This window comes from Electrona antarctica (assembly GCF_951216825.1).
Source record: "Electrona antarctica genome assembly, chromosome: 7".
NCBI classification, from domain to species: Eukaryota; Metazoa; Chordata; class Actinopteri; order Myctophiformes; family Myctophidae; genus Electrona; species Electrona antarctica.
The window spans coordinates 38297390-38319995 of NC_136812.1; the positions used below are offsets into that span (position 1 = coordinate 38297390).

The following is a 22606-nucleotide window of genomic DNA, read 5'->3' on the forward strand; positions in this document are numbered from 1 at the left end:
GTCCAAGTTGCTCCTTTAATTTTTCTGGGGTTTTGTTGGGCACGTAACAGTGATTGTTTGTTTCAGTGAGGTCAGACGTCAGCGGTTTTGAGGGTTCAGAAAAAGATTGGATGTTTCACCTCGGGGTGACAGAGTTCCCACCGGCAGCGCTGGCATTCAGGTCACTGTCATTTATTCACACATTGTTGCACAATACATATCACTTAAGGCCAAGACATATTTTAAAAGACTGAAAAATACCAGGGTGCTCACTCAGCAAAAAAAGAAAGGTTAAACTTAGAGCACACCAGTGGACCGTTTTGGGCTGTAACTTATTTAATACAATTACTGTAATATTATTACTTTTCTCAGTACTAATCTAATAGTATCTCTCTACATTACCTTTTTTGTTGAGCTGGCTATGCACGTTGTATTGTACAATATAATATAATGAGTAACAAATATGGAGTAATAAGTATTACACGTATGAGTAACTTGCCTAACACTGCGTCGGCGCAACCCGTTTCGTCCCCGGTTTGATTCCGGCTAGACGCCTGTGTTGCATGTCAGCTTTCCATTCTCAACCCTCAACCTAAGCTTCTATTGTCTCTCTGTCTCTCTCTACTCAAACAGAAAACTGCCTAAAAAGCCTAACTTATCATCTGACGCATATGTTGTTTTTATTGAATACGTCCCCCCCCTACAAATAATAATACAATTCATATCTTACTGGAAAAGTGTTTTGTTAAGTGAAAAGGGTTGCCGGGTGCATTACGAGAAGGCCTGTCCGTAATCAGTCAGCCATTCAATCGTTCATCACACCCATTCACATTCTTACAGTAAACTATGGTGCATCCAGGTATTCTGTGATAATTTTAGAATGAATGTCATGCAAGGGAGGTAGGCTATAAAAACCCAAAGCCACACACTGATCACTACATGCGGAACATTACACCACTAGCACTGCTATTGTAAGTATAAAAACGTTTCTTGTGTAGATTTCACACACTTTTTCAAACTTCAAACAAAAATATATTCTTTTTGTTGGTATACAGGACTAGAAAAATGACTGAAATTACTTTACTAAATTCATGACGATATTCTTTACCATTTTTGTTTAATATTTATTTTGTTATTCAAGCAAGAGATGTTTCTTGGACAAGTAAAGAGTGTCCGCGTGTCCCTGTCCAGGGGGACTGCTTCACAGGCTTTGAAGTGGGCACTGATGATCATTTTCACTGGTAAGTGTCAGATGTATTGCTATAATAGTATTACATTGTACCCTGCCTTGTGCCTACAAACGTAAAGTATATTTCACAAGCTATGCTTTGTGTTTTTGAATGAAGTGTGTTTTTGAAGTCTAAACTTAAATAATCATTTAAAAATGTATTAACGTTACACAACAGGTAGTTCTCTAATAGATGTAACCAGGGGCTGGACGTATCACTACTCCCAAGAGGTTATGAACTGGACCCAGACAAGACAGTGGTGTCAGACCAACTACACTGACATGGTGGCCATCCAAAGCCAGGAGGAGAATGACTACCTGGTCAGCATACTGCCCAACAGAACCAAGAGCCCTTACTACTGGATAGGAATCACCAGAACCCACGCAAATGAAACCTGGACCTGGGTTGGCCATAACAGCACGTGGATTGGGAACGAGTCCTGGGCACAGAGCGAACCCAACAATAACCACATCACAGAGTTCTGTGTAGAGATCTATGTCAACAACGGGGCCAACAGAGGGAGGTGGAATGATGAGAAGTGTGCTAATAAGAAATACCCTGTTTGTTACCAAGGTGAGCAGTGAGTTTTAACTTTTAAATGAACAAAAGGGAGACAAATATTTAAAAAAGTGTGAAGTGAGGGGCGCTCTTATCATCGTACATCATTATGACGTAACATGTTGAATTGCTCAGATACATATGATGTAAATTGTCCATGCATTGTCAATGGGAATTTAAAGGACCACTTCACCACTTTTCACATAATTGGTCATCACTAATGATCATGATAAAATAGCACAATGTTTTTCTACTCGGTCTGTGTCTCATAGGAGGGCTGTGGGCAGTTCAGAAACCTGTCCACCAGTGACATCATCGATGGGGAATCCAAGCTAATAGAAACTGTAGGCTTTCTATTCCTGAAAAGTTGCAATGCGAAAATGGAAGCCATTGTTCGATGATGCCACTGATGGGCGGGTTTTGGAACTGCCCACAGCCCTCCTATGAGACACAGACCGTGTAGAATTGTTTTGGTGGTATTTTATCATAGACATTAGTGAGGACCAATTTCATGAAGATTGACAGTGCATGGTCCTTTATTAGTGTAAGATGAAAATCTACACTAATAGCTGAATATAGGAGGGGCTATAGCGCCACTCAAAAATATAATCAAGTGGAGATTGCCTCTTGGACAGGGACCATCGCCGGCTTGTGGTGGACATTTTTGACAAAATTACATTTTTGCCACAGAAATATAAAATGAGTGGACAATAATATTACCAACACACAAAGAGCTAGCTCTGAATGACCATAGCAGGTCTGTAACTCTGAGAGTGTTCAATTGTAAGGAAAATAAATGAAAGGGTTCCATTCGTACACTCTCAGAGTTATGGGAGTCCTTGAACATTTGAGAACCACTAGTACTAGTTGGACTCCTAATGTGCAATACATAGTGTTATAGTGTCATATATATTCTGAAGAAAACCTGGAGACTGATCAAAAAATAAGAACATTATAATGGTGTGTGAACACATTTGGGCCTTGTACAGACATGTTGATGACCACTGCTCTTGGATGAGCTATAGATGTTTGGTCGGTGGGAGACCTGCATGGGTTCGAATCCCAGGTAGTTCATAAGAGTTGTGGATTGCGGCTTTGGAGTGAATCTTTCAATTGGTGTGTTAAAAAAAGAAAGAAAAATCCATCCTTTTTTCAAAATAGATGATAATTGTTTTATGACAGTTTTCTTAATCCACTTTTCCCTGACAGCCCAATGCACCAATGCTTCATGTGAAAGGGGGAAATGTTCAGAGACCATCAACAAGACAAGCTGCATCTGTGAGCCTGGCTTTGAGGGAGACAGGTGCCAAACAGGTACGTAGAGAGAGAGCTGCTGCTTGACTTTACGTCACACAGGAGCATTAGTTACTGTGGGAAAAGGAAAGAAGCCTAAGTAGACGTCAGAGAGAGAGGAAAAAAATGCCACAAAGGCATACAAATCCAAGTCCATTAGCCATCCTTCTCTTAAAATGCTCAACAACAAAAATGCCAGGCTTGCAAAAACCACAAGCATCACATAAAGTAGTAATAATTTAAAAAAAAACAGACATAAGCAAAAAATAAAAGACAGAATAGAAAAGTTGCCCTTTATCTGTGACCCTGAAGAACTGTTGTATTGTATCATAAAGTAGCCTACTTCAAACGTTTGTGAGCAGTTCTTGTTTAGCAGGCTGAGGGACAGCTTTGTCCATCAGGCTGCCAGGGAGCTGAACTCTCTACCAGCTCTCCCCCCTACTCTGTTTCCACTGACTCTGGACTAATGCAACCACTACCTCAACATACACATACAGTACGCATGCACACACACATACATACTGTGAAGTATGTACTCAACTGCTGCTATCTCTCTCTTTGCACATAAACAGTACAAGGTTTTTAGTTAGTTAAGTATTTTTATCATTGCACTTTATTGCCTTTTAATCTGTTGAACTACTGTTACTTGTTGTTTGTATTTTGTTTTTATTGCACCGTGGATGAGAGGGAAACGAAATTTGATCCCTCTATATGTCTGACATATATTGCTGTGACAAATAAAGAAACCTTGAACCTTGTTTGTGTGTGTTGTTTTAATATTGACTTCACAGCAGTGGCATGTAAGGAGCCTATCAAACCTCACCATGGTGGCATGAGATGTTCTGGTCGCCATGGAGACCACAGCTTTGAGTCCACCTGCAGCTTCTTGTGTGAGGAAGGCTTCATGTTGTCTGGACCGTCAGTGTTCAGCTGCAACTCTTCTGGACAGTGGGACGACAAAGAGCCTCAGTGTACAGGTATGTGCACTTCATAACCTTCCCATTGTCTCAAATACACAATGTCAAAATGCTTTGTCAATTAAATGATGTCCCCTCACATCTGTACGCAAATGCAGAAAAATAGAAATAAAGGTTATGCATATGGATAGTCAAAATCTGTCGGAAATATTATCTTGATGTGGTGTCATAATGAAACTTAATATTAATATGGCACACTGACTACCAAGACATTTTTAAACATGGCACTTAATGTCAAAAGGGTTGCTGACCCCTAGTGTATGTGTATAGGGCACGTACAGGCTGCCCCGTGACATGTACCATTTCCATTTGGACACTCTCCGAGCCAAACTAGGTTCAACCTAAATTAGCACAGAGGATTAGTATACTGTTGCATACTAGACTGATCAAAAAATAAGAACATTATAATGGTGTGTAAACACATTTGGCCTTGTACAGACTGACCACTGCTCTTGGATGAGCTATAGATGTTTGGTCGGTGGTTCATAAGAGTTGTGGATTGCGGCTTTGGAGTGAATCTTTCAATTGGTGTGTTTTAAAAAAGAAAATAAATTCCATCCTTTTTTCAAAAGAGATGATAATTGTTTTATGACGGTTTTCTTAATCCACTTTTCCCTGACAGCCCAATGCACCAATGCTTCATGTGAAAGGGGGAAATGTTCAGAGACCATCAACAAGACAAGCTGCATCTGTGAGCCTGGATTTGAGGGAGACAGGTGCCAAACAGGTACGTAGAGAGAGAGCTGCTGCTTGACTCTGTTTCCACTGACTCTGGACTAATGCAACCACTACCTCAACATACGCATGCACGCACACACACATACATAAGTATGTACTCAACTGCTGCTATCGCTCTATTTGCACATGAACAGTACAATTCATTTTAATGTTTAGGTTTTTATTTTATTTTTTAAGTATTTTTTATCATTGCACTTTATTGCATTCACAACTGTTACTTGTTGTTTGTATTTGTTTAGTTTTTTTATTGCATCGTGGATGAGAGGGAAACGAAATTTGATCCCTCTATATGTCTGACATATATTGCTGTGACAAATAAAGAAACCTTGAACCTTGTTTGTGTGTGTTGTTTTAATATTGACTTCACAGCAGTGGCATGTAAGGAACCTATCAAACCTCACCATGGTGGCATGAGATGTTCTGGTCGCCATGGAGACCACAGCTTTGAGTCCACCTGCAGCTTCTTGTGTGAGGAAGGCTTCATGTTGTCTGGAGGACCGTCAGTGTTCAGCTGCAACTCTTCTGGACAGTGGGACGACAAAGAGCCTCAGTGTACAGGTACTGTATGAGCCAGGCTCACACTGGCACTGGCAAGTGTGAGAGAGATGATTTTTATTTTTAAATTCAATATTTAAAACATTTTGTCAATTAAATGATGTCCCCTCACATCTGTACGCAAATGCAGAAAAATAGAAATAAATGTTATGCATATGGATACTCAAAATCTGTTTGAAATATTATCTTGATGTGGTGTCATAATGAAACTTAATATTAATATGGCACACTGACCCGTGACATGTACCATTTGGACACTCTCCAAGCCAAACTAGGTTCAACCTAAATTAGCACTAGTATACTGTTGCATGGTGACATGCTAAGATAAACAGACACGATAGCTGAATGGTTAGGACAAATGCCACACATGGGCACAAAATGTCTTGTTCAGCTTGTCCCCAGTTCGACTGTTTGCTTTGTGTCATTGCTTTCCTCTGTCACTGTCACTATCGAAATAGAGCACAAATGCTAAAATATCTTAAGATAAACATTTCTTAATGCAGCTTCCACAGCATATGCTCAGTACAGCACAGTACATACTACTGACATACATACTAGTACATACTACATACTAGTACTGACACAGTACATACTACTGACATACTACATACTACATACTAGTACTGACACAGTACATACTAGCTACTGACAGTAGTATGTAGTATGTCACATACTACATACTACTAGTACTGACACAGTACATACTACTGACTCAAAAAGCATTCATCTCATACCTCACTGTCATAACAGCCCCATATTTACACCTCAGTCAGCACTTTGCCTATACAGCTTGAAGGATTACTTGTTGATTATGAATGTTTGTATTGCATAATAAGTCACCTTGTCTCCCTAATTATGTAGTAAGTAGCCTCTGGAAACGACGGTTCCTGTGCTCTGTGGCCCCTAGTTCCTGTGCTATGTGGCCCCTAGGTCAGGAGCTTATCTCCTGTTTCCTTAGCGTGTGGCAGCTTGATGCACAAGTACACCCCCTGGACATTATAGCATGTCGCCTTATCTCCCCAATCCAACCTTTGATGTTGAGTGTCAAACACGGAGGCATTGGCTACCATTTTTATAGTCTTTGGTGTGACTCGGCCAGGGATTGAACCCTGACCGACCTCCCTGTCTCAGGGCGGACACTCTAACCACAAGGTAACTGAGCTTCCCCAATTAACCTCTGATGCTTATGGTCACATCCAACTTGACATCTGTTTCCTCTGTTTCCTGTGCTGAAGCGCAAAACACACTGAAAATGCTAACATGTGTGTTTATGTGCGACAGCAGAAATCCATCTTCACACACATAAGTTGGCAGTGTGACAAATCATTGCATATACACTTTAACCCCTATGTTTCTCTAGTTGTGGAGTGTTCTGCACTGTCTGGCCCTGACGATGGGTACATCAACTGCCCGGGATCGAACCAGACGTTCAACTCGACGTGTCGATTTCGCTGCTCCATGGGCTTCCTGCTACTGGGGTCGACAGAGGTCAGCTGCGGTAGTGATGGCAGGTGGAAAGGGCCACGACCCTTTTGTGCAAGTAATTAAAGTTTTGTTATGAACCCTTTTCAGTCACTATCATTAGGATACACCAAATCAGGCCTGCATGGACCTTTGTTTTGGAGGTGAAAGTGTGAGCAGGGTGAAAGTGTTTTGGCATCCGGATATTCAAAATGTCCTTGGAACTTAATGGGAATAAAGGTAAATGTATACTGGTTATCAGAAAGCTTGACCACCAAGGACGTAAAGTCCCTGCTTTGGTTGACTAGGGTTCGGTGGAGTCTGTGGAGACTGGAGAGTCACCTTAAGTTTGTAAATCATTATATCCGCTTATTTATCAACCGGTCAAGACACCACACACAGCATTTTGTCATTGTAACATGCGGTTATGGATATTTGGCTCTTCAAAGTAAGTGTTACGTGCGATAAAACCTTGGCAATGCGCGATAGATAGATTAATTAATGCCTGCGGCAAAATGGCCTTTCATTGATGTCCACTGGCCTACGCACCTGTGCATACGCCTAATTTCTAGGTGTGCGAAAGCTTTTTCCTAAATCTTCCTCTCTTTAAAATGTACTTTATTATTATTATTATAATTTTTCAGGTTTAGGCTATAAATACAGCATTTCTGCATTATTAATCTTCCCTTCTCACTCTCCCCAGGCTATAAACATGCTGTAATGGCTCTGGCTAGTTGTGTGGCCTGCTCAGCTGTATGCTGCCTCTGCTTTTGTTGCTACAGAAAGAGTAAGTCTGCGTCAAATGTGGCAACATTATTTCAAAATCCAAAATATAATGCAATCCTCACACTATGACCAACGTTCTTCTTTGTTTCTAACAGGAAAGAAACGTACACAGCTACGGTCAGTGTTGAAACTATACACTACAGATACACTACCACCATGCCATGATGTTTTCACATCTTTTGTCTAATTATTGAGGTTAATTTCCAATAATTTAAATATATATCTACTGTCATATATATTATATTATTTCATAACTGTATCTAAAATGGTCAGCCTGGGACACAATTTACATTATGATACAAACTTATAACCATTTCAATTTCATATTCAAGCTTTCCTGTTAATCTAATTTAATTAAAAACTGACTTCTATCACTGTATCTACTGCATAGGGACTGGGAGCCAGAAGAAGCAACAATTCCAGCTAATGAGACATACAATTGAAGGACAACTACATTGTTTCATTGGCAGCTTCATGCCTTGCATTGTTACATGCTATTATATATGAGGAAAATCTATATTAAATGTGTTTAGATAACATTTCTGCATCCTGGCTCATCATGTAAGGCACATCAATTACACCTACAGTATGTTGCATTGGAACAGTGGTCTTTTTTCCCCTTTTTTTTGTACTTGGTCCAGCGACATGCAGGTCTGACCTTGGAAACTTGGAAAGACTCATGGATCGATGTGAGTGACTTAAAACCATGAATAGAGAGTATGCGCATGCTTAAAGTGAATGGCACATCGAGTGGCAAATCGAGTGGCAAAGCAACAGGAAAAGTGAGTTTAACATTGTTTAATGTTGTTTAATGCAATCAGATAGGACTTTTCTGTTTGGTGTATGGGCTGTCAATGCCAGAAAGTAGTTTTTTGCCACTCATTAGGCATTCCTGCATAACTTCCGGGTTTGATGATGATGTCACACGCATACCCTCTAGTCTATACCCTTATACCTCTTGGCAATTTTAAGAATGTACTAGGCCTACTTGGTCTTGTGCTGTGATAAACCTGACTTGTACAGTATCCAGTGTCCTTATGTAGCTTTGGTTGTCTTATGTCTGCTTTGTTTAATTTTGACTCTGCTTTTACTTTATAATATCTATTGTGTAATTTTGTTTTTATTTCCCTTATTTTGCCTTAATCCGTGTTACTCTTGTCTGTCTATATTGTCCTTTTTGAAAATGTAATAAAAAATGAGCAAAAACAAAAAAAGAATATACGTCCATATCTGTATAGCTATTGTAACTGATTCTGTCTGTTGATTTGTACAGTTGTATTTCCCATGGTAACCATTTTAACAGATTTTATTGTTTTTCAACAGTGTAATTTCAGCATCATTATAATTTATAAATGAGGGCCACCCTCAGTGATAGAGAGAATCAGAGAATCTTAAATAAAAGTTGAATGACTGAATTAATTAATTGCTGTATATTTTATCATGTAAAAACTGGAAAGTGATCCATAACAATCAAAATGAAAATAAAATAAACCATTGCACCGAATCAGCAATATGTAATTGTCTCCACCAGGCCGAAGGCATGGGGAGAGAGTATGTTTTGCACTCCGTCCGTCCGTGTGTCCGTCCGTCTGTCTGTCCGTCCGTCCGTGTGTCCGTCCGTCTGTGAACCGCTAATCTCCGGCACCGTTAACCCGGTCGATGCCAAATTCTGCACACACACTCCCTGGATGCCAACGATGAACCTCTGCCCCAACATTTCCAGAACGGCCTGTTATAGCGCCACCAGGTGGTCAAGTTTTTGGACAGTACACCTACATATTTTGTCCAAACATCACGCAAATTGGTACACAGTCTCTCTAGAGCCATTCAACGAAACAGGTCTTTCAGATTTGGACTCCATCCTGATTGGCTAAGATTGGCTTCCAAAGTTTGCAGGAGTGCTCAGTTTCAAACAAAATGCTGCAAATCATGAACACATCGTGTGATTTCCGTGAAATTATGCACGCACATTCCCACTAGGCAGAGGAAGAAATGCCACATGAACATTTTCAACTCAGCCTCATGGTGGCGCTATAATTGGCCGAAAAGTGTTTTTACCTCTAACTGCACGGATCTGTGAATAACTTTGTATGCCAACTCCCTAGAAGCCAAGGAAAAACCCATGCCTGGAATTTTTCACATCTGCTCTTTATAGCGCCACCAGGAGGCCGACATAATGTAAAACACATTTTCTAATATTACTCCTTCAGATTTTATCCAAATTTCACTCAAATCGGTACACATGCTCTCCATAGTCATGTGACCAAGACGGGTTTGTTTGATTTCTCATAATCCACCCTCATTGGCTACGATTGGCTTCTAAACTTTTCAGGAGTAGCTCGCTTTGTACCCGTTTTGTACAAATCGCCACAACTACTCAACGCAGCATCCGATTGTGGTGAAACTGTGCATGCATATTCCCACTAGGCTTTGGAAGAAATGCCACTTGACCCTTTTCAAATCAGCCTCATGGTGGCGCTAGAACAGGCCAAGCCGCGACACACACACACACACACACACACACACACACTTATATTGCTCCTAAACATTTTGCCAAACATCACAGACACACTCCTATCCTCCTGGTGGAGACCTGTGCCCAGAAGGGCACTTTTTCTAGTTTGTTTATGTAATTTGTGTGTGTGTGCGTGCGTGCGTGCGTGTGTGTGTGTGTGTGTGTGTGTGTGTGTGTGTGCATGTGTGTGTGTGTGTGTGTGTGTGTGTGTGCGTGCGTGCGTGCGTGCGTGCGTGCGTGCGTGCGTGCGTGCGTGCGTGCGTGCGTGCGTGCGTGCGTGCGTGTATATGCAATGGTAGAGGCATCAGGAGGAGTCGGTGCATGGTGATATAACACAGGAAGTCATGTTAGAATAGATATTGCCAAACTGGGTGTTGCCTCGACCACTGAAGTACAATTAAAAATCAACCAGTAGTCAATGAAATAATGAAAGTACACCCACACACACACACACACACACACACACACGACAGAGAGGAAAGCCTGAAGAAATGGTAAGACAATGAAATATATACAGTATACCTAGCCTACAGTCATATATCCTTACCCATGCACAATAGTAATAATAACAATATTATTATCATCAATTACTTATTTTGTTTTTCAGATGTTTCAAGGAGTGAACCATCTTAGACCCAGCATGTATCATGGGATGTTGATTGTAGCAGTGATTGTAATCATCCAAGGTGTGTTTCCAACCAGACTTCACTTATTAACAAGATCCAGTGTGAAAGAAGTACATATTTAGTTGTTTTTTTTTATGTTTAAAAGCAATACCACAGTGTAGAACTACTAAGTACAAATCCTATTCCACATTTTTACTTACTAAATTTTACTTTTACTAAAAGCACAACATTATTGTCTCAATTTGTACTGCATTAATATGTTCATCACTCTAATGTTAAATCATGGTGAAGATCAGGATGTTTTGAAAAAACCCTGCTGTACTGTACTTTCACTTGCCCTGTAACTGTAGGTACTGTATCTTAACTGCAATGCTGCTTCTGGTGACTGAATTGTGCCGCGGGATCAATAAAGGTCTCATCTTATCTTATCTTATCTGCTTGGTCTCAGACTTGGGAGGTGGCGGAGGGGTTCAGGCGTGGATGTACAACTACAGCACAGACCCAGGCCGCGACTGGACCACGTCGCGCCGCTGGTGCCAGGACCACTTCACAGACATGGTGGCCATCCAGAACCGCAGAGAGATCGACTACCTCAACCAGATGCTGCCCTTCAACCCCAAAGGCGGATACTACTGGATCGGCATCCGCAAAGTGGACAATGTCTGGACCTGGGTAGGAACAGGGGCTGCAACTATACTGTACATCATTGAATTGATTATTCTATCGATTACACTCTGATGAATCGAATAACTGAGAAGCACTTAATGTGTTACATTTCAACTAATCGATTAGTCACTTGAGTGTATTTTAGACTGTGTCTAAAAGAGAAAATATCAAAATATTGTACAAACCACAAGGTTGTAGATCAGCTATTTTTATTTTCATTTCATTATATACATTTCGATGAACTGTTGCACCCCTAGGTAGGAACTAAGAAGAACCTGACCACAGAAGCTGAGAATTGGGCAACAGGGGAGCCTAATAACGTAGGAAAGGATTCACAGGACTGTGTGGAGATGTACATCAAGAGAGATAAAGAACCAACTAAATGGAATGATGAGAGGTGCAGCAAGAAGAAGGGAACAATCTGCTACGAAGGTTGGTAGCAGATTGTATAGTAGCTATAGATCACTGACTCCTATACAGTGATGGAAAGGTTGGTAGCAGATTGTAGTAGCTATAGATCACTGACTCGTATACAAGGTTGGTAGCAGATTGTAGTAGCTATAGATCACTGACTCGTATACAAGGTTGGTAGCAGATTGTATAGTAGCTATAGATCACTGACTCGGTTGGTAGCAGATTGTATAGTAGCTATAGATCACTGACTCGTATACAGAGATGGAAAGTATACAATTAGCAAAGTATTGTACTACAATTTGAGGTACTTTTCTTATATTATTAATATAATAATCCTGCTCTACTGCATCTGAAAGGAAAATTTGGTACGTACAGACCTATTTCAATTATTTGAAGGCTTTAGTTACTATTTTGTTTCTGAGATTCACATTATAGGCTATTATGATAAAACTCCACTAGAACTTTTATTTTGACAGTTTTTCTACATATAGGTACTATACTTACTTACTTAAATAAATAAACATCTTAGGCCTACTTCTACTGTTTCCATCAAGTGAGATCATTGTTTGTCTGCAGCCTCGTGTTCCGAGCTGTCCTGCGGTGTCCATGCAGAATGTGTGGAGACCATAGGGAGCTACACCTGTCAGTGCCACCTTGGCTTCCTGAGTCCACCACACTGTGACGATGGTAAGTAAACATTGTCAGGAAGCCACGACAATTCTCTTTACCCATGTTTTTTCTATTATTATTATTATTATTTTGTTGAGGGACATCCAGAAGCAAAGATTTGAGTTAAAAATGTTAGCTTATATATTTAAATTCACATTTCCAATTCCAGCCATAGCATGCAAAGCCCTGTTGGCTCCGGAGGAGGGTTCTGTCCACTGCGTCCATCCTTACGAACCTCATCGCTTCAACTCGTCCTGCCAATTCCACTGTGACCTTGGATACCGGCTGGTGGGTTTACCCCTTCTCTCATGCCAAGCCACCGGCCAGTGGGACCACACTGCTCCTCTGTGCCAAGGTACTGTATAGGCACAAACGTCCAGGTTTGAACTAATAAACAAACAAACAAACAATCAAATAAATAAACCATTCCAATGCAACCCTATCTTTTTCAGTTGCTCAGTGCACAGATCAAATCACTGCCCCCAGTGGAGGGATTATGAACTGCAGCCATCCCATTGCACCTCACAGTTACAACTCCACATGTGAGTTTGGATGTGATGATGGCTATGAACTCAATGGACAGAAGCAGATACGTTGTGACTCTGCTGGTCAATGGACCGCCAGTGTCCCCACATGTACAGGTAATGTATGTTTTATTTAAGCCAGAGTTAGACTTTGGCTATTGAAGAATCCACTTTAGGCCTACTATTGTGCCCTAGGTTTCAGGGTTCATTTAATACAATTTGACAAGGCTGAAAAGCAATCATAAACTAGAAATGCACTCTGTCGAGCTGCCAACTTGCGCCATGCACACAAGTGTGCCATGTATGGCCTACTTGTGCGCAAGCCGAGCGCGTCATGAGGTCATCTAACCCTTGATACATACATGGAGAAGACTGGATCATCACCTAGTTCTGCATATATGGAGCCGGCCAGAAACTGACCTCAAACCTCAAACCCTTAGATCTCCATATATGGAGCTGACCTGTTCTGACATGTCATAACAGGTCCTTCCCCACCCGTCCTTCCTGTTATGACATTCATATGTTGATCTGACCTCATCAAACCCTGTACACTCAAGACACGCTCCATATATGGCCAGTACAGAATTCATTCCATATGTTGATCTGACCCCCCCATGCCAAAGCGCCAGCACTCGCCCAGCAGTCTGCTGTCACCCACACGTGACCTCGCCCTTTAGGGCGTCTTACTGGTTCTGTAGGATTACAGAAGCAGATAAGCCACACCGCCAAATGCAATGTATGAATGCAAACATAATAATGGTTTTCATCTTGACGTGCGTGAAATGAACCATTGGTAAATATGTTTTTATCAATGATGTTTCATTGTGAAATTATTATTTTACACTGAAACTCTCTGTGAACATTCTTATGAAATACTCAACTGCAACCGTCACGTTTCCTGTTTCGCCCACTTTTGCAAAACATAACCACGGTTACTGTAGTGACCTAAATCCTAATCTTTATCTGGCCCGTCTTTCCGTCTTTCCGGGAAGCCACATCCTGCCCAGATAATAGACCCTGGCGACACTTGTCATCAGTTCAGGTCACACCATTTGTGTTTGGATTTGGCAAACAACATAATGTTGAATGCAATTCTATGTGATTAAGTAGGTGGCATTTCCCTTGACTGTATTACATCTAAATCATTGTCTTGACTAACATGATACCCATTATGTTAGTAAAATTCACCTGATATTAAAACTAATTGACTGATGATGATCCCCATTGATATCTCAATATTTGCATTTCTTCTCAGTTGTCAAATGTCCCAGTCTCTCCTCACCTTCTATGGGTAACATGACATGTGTGGACCTCCTGAAACCTTTCTCATTTAACTCCTCCTGTCACTTTACTTGTGAGGAGGGACATTCTCTGATGGGAAACAGCACACTCAACTGTCTGGCCTCTGGACAATGGAGCAAACAAACTCCTGTATGCACAGGTAAGACAGAGAAGGGCTTTATTCTCATCTTTCTAATGAATTGCATTTGTCTTGGTGACTGTGGCATAGAGATAACTTCAAGAGAACAAAATGGCATGCCATCTAATAAAGTGAGGGGCACTTATAGATTAAAGTCTAACTCATGTTGATTAGGTGATGTAATGGTGATATAAAACAAACTGTGTCAAAACAAACATTAAATTCTCTTTATTGTTAATGGCATTTAATGTTTGTGTTAGGGACAAGATGACGTATATTTTCCCTTCATTGTCAATGGCGTTTTTAAAACAAACATTGAACTAAAAACAAACATTACGCCCCTCAGAATCACACCTGTGTGAAGTGAGGGGCGCTCTTATAATCGTACATCATCATGTCTATTTGCTCAGACACTATGACGTAAAATTGTCTATTCATTGTCAATGGGAATTGACAATGATAGGACAAAGATAGACACTAAGCCGATTTGCTCGTCCCCATATGACGTAAATTCTCCGTTCATTGTCAATGGGAATTTTGTGTAAGTTTGTGCACAATACATACACCGTCCAAAAGCTGTACATATAGGAGAGGCTCCTATATGTATCGCCCCAAATCAAAAAATGTTAATCCCTTAAGTTACGTGTCTTTGTGACAGTGGAAAAGTGAACAACATTCCACATCTTATTAAAATATATAAATTATTATGTCAAATCATCGTTGTTTCCCTTCCTATGCAGTGATACGGTGCAGCAGCCTAAAAGCTCCCCCTCATGCCTCTATGCAATGCCAGGACCATTTGGGAGAGTTCAGCTATGGTTCCACATGCACCACACAGTGTGAAGAGGGATTTGACCTGAGTGGTGATAACTCCACCCAGTGTTACTCACAGGGCAACTGGAGCCATGCCCTTCCTCTCTGTCAGGGTACAGTAATAACCACAGAGGTTTGAGTAAGAGTTTGAGTTCCCAGAATATATACTTCCCCTTTTGTTGTTATACCCCTACAGCAAGAAAGTGTAATGAATGAATGTCATAATCAACATAGGAGTTTGATTTCGTCTCCAGTCCTTGGGCCCCAAACTGCTTTAATCTTCTATTTCAATTTTTATCCTGGTAGTTCAAGTTAGTGTAGTGTGTCAACCTGGCACAGAATGCTAAAACAGAATGCACCTGTGGCCCCAACCAGTGGCCACGTGGAGCAAAGAAGTCTCTGTCTGCCTGCATGGGTAAAACATGTGGGTGTTTATTCTTGACTATGGACAAATGCCACCACCTGCTGGGGGAAATACCACAGAATTTCCTGTGGAACGATAGTTCCATATATAGGTACTCATTTAACTCACTAAATAATGTTTCATTTTCAACTTGAATCTTCTGGGATTTAGCTGATGCTTCCATACAGAGTGAGTTAACAAGTAGGAGTTAAATACATTTTCAAGAAGACATTTGGTGTTTGAAGGCATCAAAGCTATGATGTTCCAAACAACCAAACCTATTTGGGTCATATGCATACTGATATCCTCCTAACTGTATGTTGGATTCTCTCTCTCTCTCTCTCTCTCTCTCTCTCTCTCTCTCTCTCTCTCTCTCTCTCTCTCTCTCTCTCTCTCTCTCTCTCTCTCTCTCTCTCTCTCTCTCTCTCTCTCTCAGTGAAGAGATGCAGTCACCGAATGTCTCCCCCTCATGGATCTCTATCTTGCTCTGACCCTCATGGTCAGTTTAGTTTTGGTTCTCGGTGTAATTTGACCTGTGAAGAGGGCTTTCTGCTGAATGGGACGGCTGAGACAGAGTGTAGCTCCATGGGCATTTGGACTAGAGAAGTCCCCCCCTGCCTAGGTAATAATAAGTTATGTTAACAGAAGTAAAGCTTGGAATAGAATCATCTCTGCTCACAGACATACTGTTTTCTTAGTAGAATACATCTCTGTAAGATGTCTCTCTCTACATTTTAATTTGCTCATACAGTACATTCACTTTAGTTATTATCACTTCAGGACTGGAGTAATTGTATTCATGTAGGTTTACGTAGGTCAATGACAAGAATTATTTCTTGTAGTTAACACCTATGGACAATAGCTTTAATATTCAATCTAGACTGGTGGTTTGGCCTGATGTGAATTATGTTCATCTCAATATCCTTTCTTCATTGTCTCCCTATAGCACGTCCATGCCCCCTACTGGCCATTGGTCCACCTCATGGTTGGATGAATTGTAGCCATCCATATTCCCCTTTCAGTCACGGCTCCCACTGTGACTTTGGATGCAACGAGGGGTTCCTGCTGAGAGGAACACCAGCAATACACTGCAACACCTCTGGTCTCTGGAGTCAAGAGTCTCCCGGCTGCCAAGGTTGGACTTGGAGTCAAACATGGATTTGACCATCCATTTGAAATCAAAGCCTGTAAAGTTGTGTGGTGGTGGAGGATACAAACAGGATTGAGGCGTACAGCTAGGTGTAGAATGACAAGCCAGGCATGCAGAGATGGTTGCAGAGTTGTGCCATTTACTGAGAAACCAACACCATTCACGAACATGTTCTCATGCTAGAACCTTGAACCTTGAGACTACAGCATAGCCTCAGGCTGGCAGATTAAATCAAATAGCCCAGCTGGTAAATATAGCCCCCGACTCTACCATCACCTCCACAATGCAGGGCACCATGACATTCCCCATCTCTAACCAACATAGGCTATGTATGTGTATGTGGATCCATAGCTCTAATGTGACGGCATTAGAGCTATGCTATGTACACGTTTCAACCACAACACCTACAGAAACTCACCAATCTAATCTAAAATTATAAATGTTTGTTTTGTCTACTTATCACACATTTCATGTTAAGTCAAAATTAAATTCTATATTCTACAGTACTTGATTCATCCCCATTTCATAAGTGACTTCTCAATATGTGTGTTTCTTCTCAGCTGTAAGATGTCCCAGTCTCTCCTCACCTTCTATGGGTAACATGACATGTGTGGACCTCCTGAAACCTTCCTCATTTAACTCCTCCTGTCACTTTACCTGTGAGGAGGGACATTCTCTGATGGGAAACAGCACACTCAACTGTCTGGCCTCTGGACAGTGGAGCAAACAAACTCCTGTATGCACAGGTAAGACAGAGAAGGGCTTTATTATCATCTTTCTAAAAGTAAATCTGAATTACATTTGTCTTGGTGACTGTGGCATAGTGATAACGTCAAGAGAACAAAATTGCATATCCTCTAAAAATGTAGTAGTCAAATCATAACTGTTTCTGGTCCTTTGCAGCGATTCGGTGCAGCAGCCTAAAAGCTCCCCTTCACGCCTCCATGCAATGCCAGGACCCACTGGGAGAGTTCAGCTATGGTTCCACATGCACCACACAGTGTGAAGAGGGATTTGATCTGAGTGGTGATAACTCCACCCAGTGTTTCTCACAGGGCAACTGGAGCCATGCCCTTCCTCTCTGTCAGGGTACAGTAATAACCACAGAGGTTTGAGTAAGAGCTTGTGTTCGTTCCCAGATCTAGAGTAGCCTCGGTCCCAGCCTTACTCATCTGGACCCAGAGTATATACTTCTCCTTTTTGCCGTTGTTCCCCTATCACGACAGTAAACATTTCACATACGTAGAATTTCTCCTCTACATTTAGTTGTTGGATCAATTAAGAATATTTTTTTGTAGGAAACCTTGTTGGCACTTTACAGGTGGTTTGGCCTGATGTTTATCCTTTGTTCATTGTCTTCCTATAGCACGTTCATGCCCCCTACTGGCCATTGGTCCACCTCATGGTTGGATGAATTGTAGCCATCCATATTCTCCTTTCAGTCATGGCTCCCACTGTGACTTTGGATGTAACGAGGGGTTCCTGCTGAGAGGAACACCAACAATACTCTGCAACACCTCTGGTCTCTGGAGTCAAGAGTCTCCCATCTGCCAAGGTTAGAGTCAAACATGGTATACACTGACATAACACAAGTCTCAAGTCTGTCATGCTATTCGGCCTGTATGCAGTCAGAATAGCATTAATAATTCCTGAATTCATTCAACACAGGTATTCGGGGTGCATAGTTTAGACTAGTCATTGGTTAGACATGGGTTAAGGTTAGGTTTAGGTGTGCTGCCCCGTGGGAGGTTAGGTTTAGGGTTTGAGATAGGTTGTAGTTGTAGGACTAATGACTGGTCTAACCAATGACTAGTCTAAACCAACAACTGTCTAAACTAAGTACTGCACCCCAGGTATTCTACATGTTGAATGCAATTCTATGTGAATGAGTAGGTGGCATTTCCCTTGACTGTATTACACATCTAAATCAGGGGTCTTCAACATTTTTCAGGCCAATGATGGCTAATCTTCCCCTCAGAATAGGGATGCTAGGGTTCAAGGGGTTAATTTAAAGAAAGCTCTGAGGACTCCTCTTGAAGACAGTAGTATCTAAAATTCTAAATGATTGTCTTGACGAACATGACGCCCATATTATGTTAGTAAAATTATTCTGAAATTAATTAACTAATTGATTGATCCCCAATTATGTGTGTTTCTTCTCAGCTGTAAGATGTCCCCGTCTCTCCTCACCTTCTATGGGTAACATGACATGTGTGGACCTCCTGAAACCTTCCTCATTTAACTCCTCCTGTCACTTTACCTGTGAGGAGGGACATTCTCTGATGGGAAACAGCACACTCAACTGTCTGGCCTCTGGACAGTGGAGCAAACAAACTCCTGTATGCACAGGTAAGACAGAGAAGGGCTTTATTCTCTTTCTTTCAAAAAATAAATCTGAATTGCTGTTGTCTTGGTGGCAAAGTGATAAATAATATTGCATGACCTCTTAAAATATATCATGTATCAAGTTTATGTGTCAAATCAAAGCTGTTTTACTCCTTTGCAGTGATTCGGTGCAGCAGCCTAAAAGCTCCCCCTCACGCCTCTATGCAATGCCAGGACCCACTGGGAGAGTTCCGCTATGGTTCCACGTGCACCACACAGTGTGAAGAGGGATTTGATCTGAGTGGTGATAACTCCACCCAGTGTTTCTCACAGGGCAACTGGAGCCATGCCCTTCCTCTCTGTCAGGGTACAGTAATAACCACAGAGGTTTGAGTAAGAGCTTGTGTTCCCAGAGTATACTTCTCATTTTGTTGTTCTACCCCTATAATAAAAATAATATATAATGATTGTGTCCCCTGACTCCCCTTACGTTATTGTTGGGGTATTTGCGACAGTACAGTTTTCAAATAATGTGGAATTTGTCCTCTGCATTTAGTTGTTAGATCAATGGCAAGAATAATGATTTTTAGGAAACTCTATAGCCACGTTGACTGGTCTGGACTCTAGTGTGGAATGGTGGTTTGGCCTGATGTGATGTCTATCTTTTCTTCATAGCACGTCCATGCCCCCTACTGGACATTGGTCCACATCATGGTTGGATGAATTGTAGCCATCCATATTCCCCTTTCAGTCACGGCTCCCACTGTGACTTTGGATGCAACGAGGGGTTCCTGCTGAGAGGAACACCAGCAATACACTGCAACAGCTCTGGTCTCTGGAGTCGAGAGTCTCCCAGCTGCCAAGGTTAGAGTCAAACATGGATTTGACCTTCCTATTTGAATTCAAACCTCCTATGTCATGTTGTGTTATTTTATTCTGACAGCATGAAGGTAAACAGATATGCGCGGACACACACACACGCACACACACACACACACACACACACACACACACACACACACACACACACACACACACACACACACACACACACACACACACACACACACACACACACACAATTTCTTTGACTTTGACATCTTCTCTGACAATGTGTTATATCCCTAAACTGGTACTTTATGTGGTCGGCTAATGATCTCCAAACTCTTGTTTTCTCCAATTACAGTAGTCCTGTGTGAGGCCTTTCCTACTCAGTCCTCACCCCTGTTTATGAACTGCTCTCACCCCCTGGGGAATTTTGGTTTTGGCTCCCAGTGTCTCTTCACATGTGATGGCGGTTTCTCCATGAATGGAACAGGCGTGCTGTCATGTTCCTCCACTGGGCGGTGGAATAATAGTCTACCCACCTGCACAGGTAAGCTATGTGCAGTGAATGACACATGTGCAGTGGATTGACAGCGATCACAAACAAGAGCATTGTGCTATATCTCTCAAACCTGAGTTCTACTTAAGTTAAAGGTATGGTAAGTGTTAAATAATTAGCTCTATATTCTGATAGTACTCATTGCTACACTCTACAGTATTGAGTGTTTATCCAGTAACAGGAGTCTCCATGTCTCTCCAGCTCTTTATTAAACAGAAAATGCATTTGCAGGTTGTGATTGACGGGATATCAATTTTATCCAGTCAGGATAGAGAACTCAGACAGGATACAGACGTGCAGAAGTGCTATTGGAAGTGATGACACAACGAAATGGCAACATTTGAACTGGAACACTATAAAACTAAAGCTGATAAATGGGTACTCTCTTTTTATTCTCTTTTTATTAAAGAGATGGAGAGACTCCTGTTATAGTAAATGGTGCATTTATATAGCGCCTTTATCCAAGGCGCTTTACATAGATTGTGCATTACATTCACCCATTCACACACACATTCATACACCGATTGCGGCGGAAGCCATGCAAGGTACCAACCAGCACACCGGGAGCAATTTGGGGTTCAGTGTCTTGCCCAAGAACACTTCGACATGTAGACAGGAGGAGCCGGGATTCGAACCGCCGACCCATGGATCATTGGACGACCTGCTCTACCTCTTGAGCCACAGTCGTGTTATTGAACAAATAACACGATGCAATGATTACCTTTTAATCTTGTAAACAAAATATTTTTGTTTTAACCCGAAAATATCACTTACCCTACGTTTACTGTAAGTTGCACACCGGTGTCGTTCGCCTACAATAGCTGATCTACAAGCTCACAACGCGTTACGTCACAGCGCACAGCTTGTTGATATGGCTATTTTCTGTGCACAACACCGATGTGCATTGTGCAACCAAGTATAAATGAAGCATTAGCATTAGTTAGAGAGATCAGAGTACTGTGTATAAAGGACTTTGTGCTGATGATGCTTTGATGGTTGTGCGTTCCAGAGGAAGGTATTCCATTAGCTGCTATGCTGATGTATACAGGCATTGGGGCAGGCTCGGCTGTTGCTGTGCTTGCCCTCATAGGACTTGGTCTGCTGATTGCTAAGCTTTTTACCAAGAAGAAAAGTGAGTCCATCTGAGAGGAGAGATTTACTTACACAAAGTATACATTGGTTTACTGAATGTGTTTCTAATCAGTTTTAATTCTCATTTCTATAGGCTTCATGGACTTTGAGCCATCATTGTGGGAAGAGAGAGTGAATCCGGCGTTTGAGAGTTGAGCCCATACTAGTTTTTCAGGCATCAGGCATTAAATCTTTTTCATGGCTATTAGGGAATATAATACAATAAAAAATCAATTAAGAAAAAAGAACAAGAAAATAGGGTGTCATTAAATATAAATAAAAAATGTCAGTATCTTATTAGTTTGACACCTGAGCCTGGTTTGAAATGCACTAATGCATGCTTTTTCTTTTTACAACATGGCACCGCAAGGTCGTCTCTATGGGTCTTTGTGTGTGTGTGTGTGTGTGTGTGTGTGTGTGTGTGTGTGTGTGTGTGTGTGTGTGTGTGTGTGTGTGTGTGTGTGTGCGTGCGTGCGTGCGTGCGTGCGTGTTGTATCGGGCTGAATGCCCAGGTTTGAAGCTGACTGACATCATCAATGTGACATCATCGGTATGCCAGAATGTGTGCATGCTCCGTAATTGAAATTTTGCCTAACACACAATGTAGTATGGGGTGTTGCAGAGTGTATAAACTCCACCTAAGGAAACTAAAGAGAAACAGAAGGTTGCTGGGAGAGAGCGAGGGGGTAAAATGGCCAGCACCAACTATTTTATAGGGCCCCTGGGAGTGCTGGCCAGGTGCTCCCAATGCACCTAATTGGAAAGCCCAAGTTGGCCCAGCCTAGTACAGAACCTGTGGGAGAAAAACAGGGCCCTGCAGACCAGGCCAAAGGGGCTGTGACAAATGTCACTTACATCATCATCAGTATCATGTCAGAGAGATCCACATGAGAGTCACACCACTATTAGAGTCTTGTTTATGTGATAATGTACGTAAGAATGCATTCTAAAGTTTGTTTGAGTGCTGCTTGTGTTTACTGTATATTGCTC

At 41.6% G+C, this 22606-nt stretch overlaps 2 protein-coding genes across 3 annotated transcripts; both read left to right on the forward strand.

The window, feature by feature from the left end:
* Positions 1–1112: 1112 nt before the first annotated feature.
* Positions 1113–7763, forward strand: LOC306926226 (E-selectin; the record flags this gene model as incomplete). The annotated part of the gene is made up of 9 exons (XM_079505489.1): positions 1113–1220; positions 1386–1781; positions 2976–3080; positions 3851–4036; positions 4659–4763; positions 5144–5332; positions 6690–6869; positions 7494–7577; positions 7672–7763. Exons 1-9 carry the CDS (start codon positions 1127–1129, stop codon positions 7761–7763), a joined length of 1431 nt encoding a protein of 476 aa, XP_079361615.1. The 5' UTR covers positions 1113–1126.
* Positions 7764–10489: 2726 nt separating this feature from the next.
* Positions 10490–21822, forward strand: selp (selectin P). Of its 2 annotated transcripts, XM_079504870.1 has the most exons (20): positions 10490–10585; positions 10699–10777; positions 11166–11389; positions 11641–11815; positions 12374–12484; positions 12636–12821; positions 12919–13107; positions 14246–14431; positions 15151–15336; positions 16063–16248; positions 16573–16761; positions 17337–17522; positions 17680–17865; positions 18143–18331; positions 18940–19125; positions 19283–19468; positions 19777–19965; positions 20288–20476; positions 21495–21617; positions 21711–21822. In XM_079504870.1, exons 1-20 carry the CDS (start codon positions 10583–10585, stop codon positions 21770–21772), a joined length of 3210 nt encoding a protein of 1069 aa, XP_079360996.1. In that variant the 5' UTR covers positions 10490–10582; the 3' UTR covers positions 21773–21822. The 2 variants fall into 2 exon arrangements, with proteins under 2 accessions (XP_079360996.1, XP_079360997.1); XM_079504871.1 differs by lacking the exons at positions 20288–20476; positions 21495–21617; positions 21711–21822 and having other exon boundaries at positions 19283–19488; positions 19777–19949.
* Positions 21823–22606: the final 784 nt, after the last annotated feature.

Excerpts from the sequence above, each read along its gene's own strand:
- selp (XM_079504870.1), top strand. Across the intron at positions 17,866-18,142 it reads TGCCCTTCCTCTCTGTCAGG|CACGTTCATGCCCCCTACTG; the intron begins GTACAGTAATAA and ends GTCTTCCTATAG. Across the intron at positions 19,469-19,776 it reads TGCCCTTCCTCTCTGTCAGG|CACGTCCATGCCCCCTACTG; the intron begins GTACAGTAATAA and ends TTTTCTTCATAG.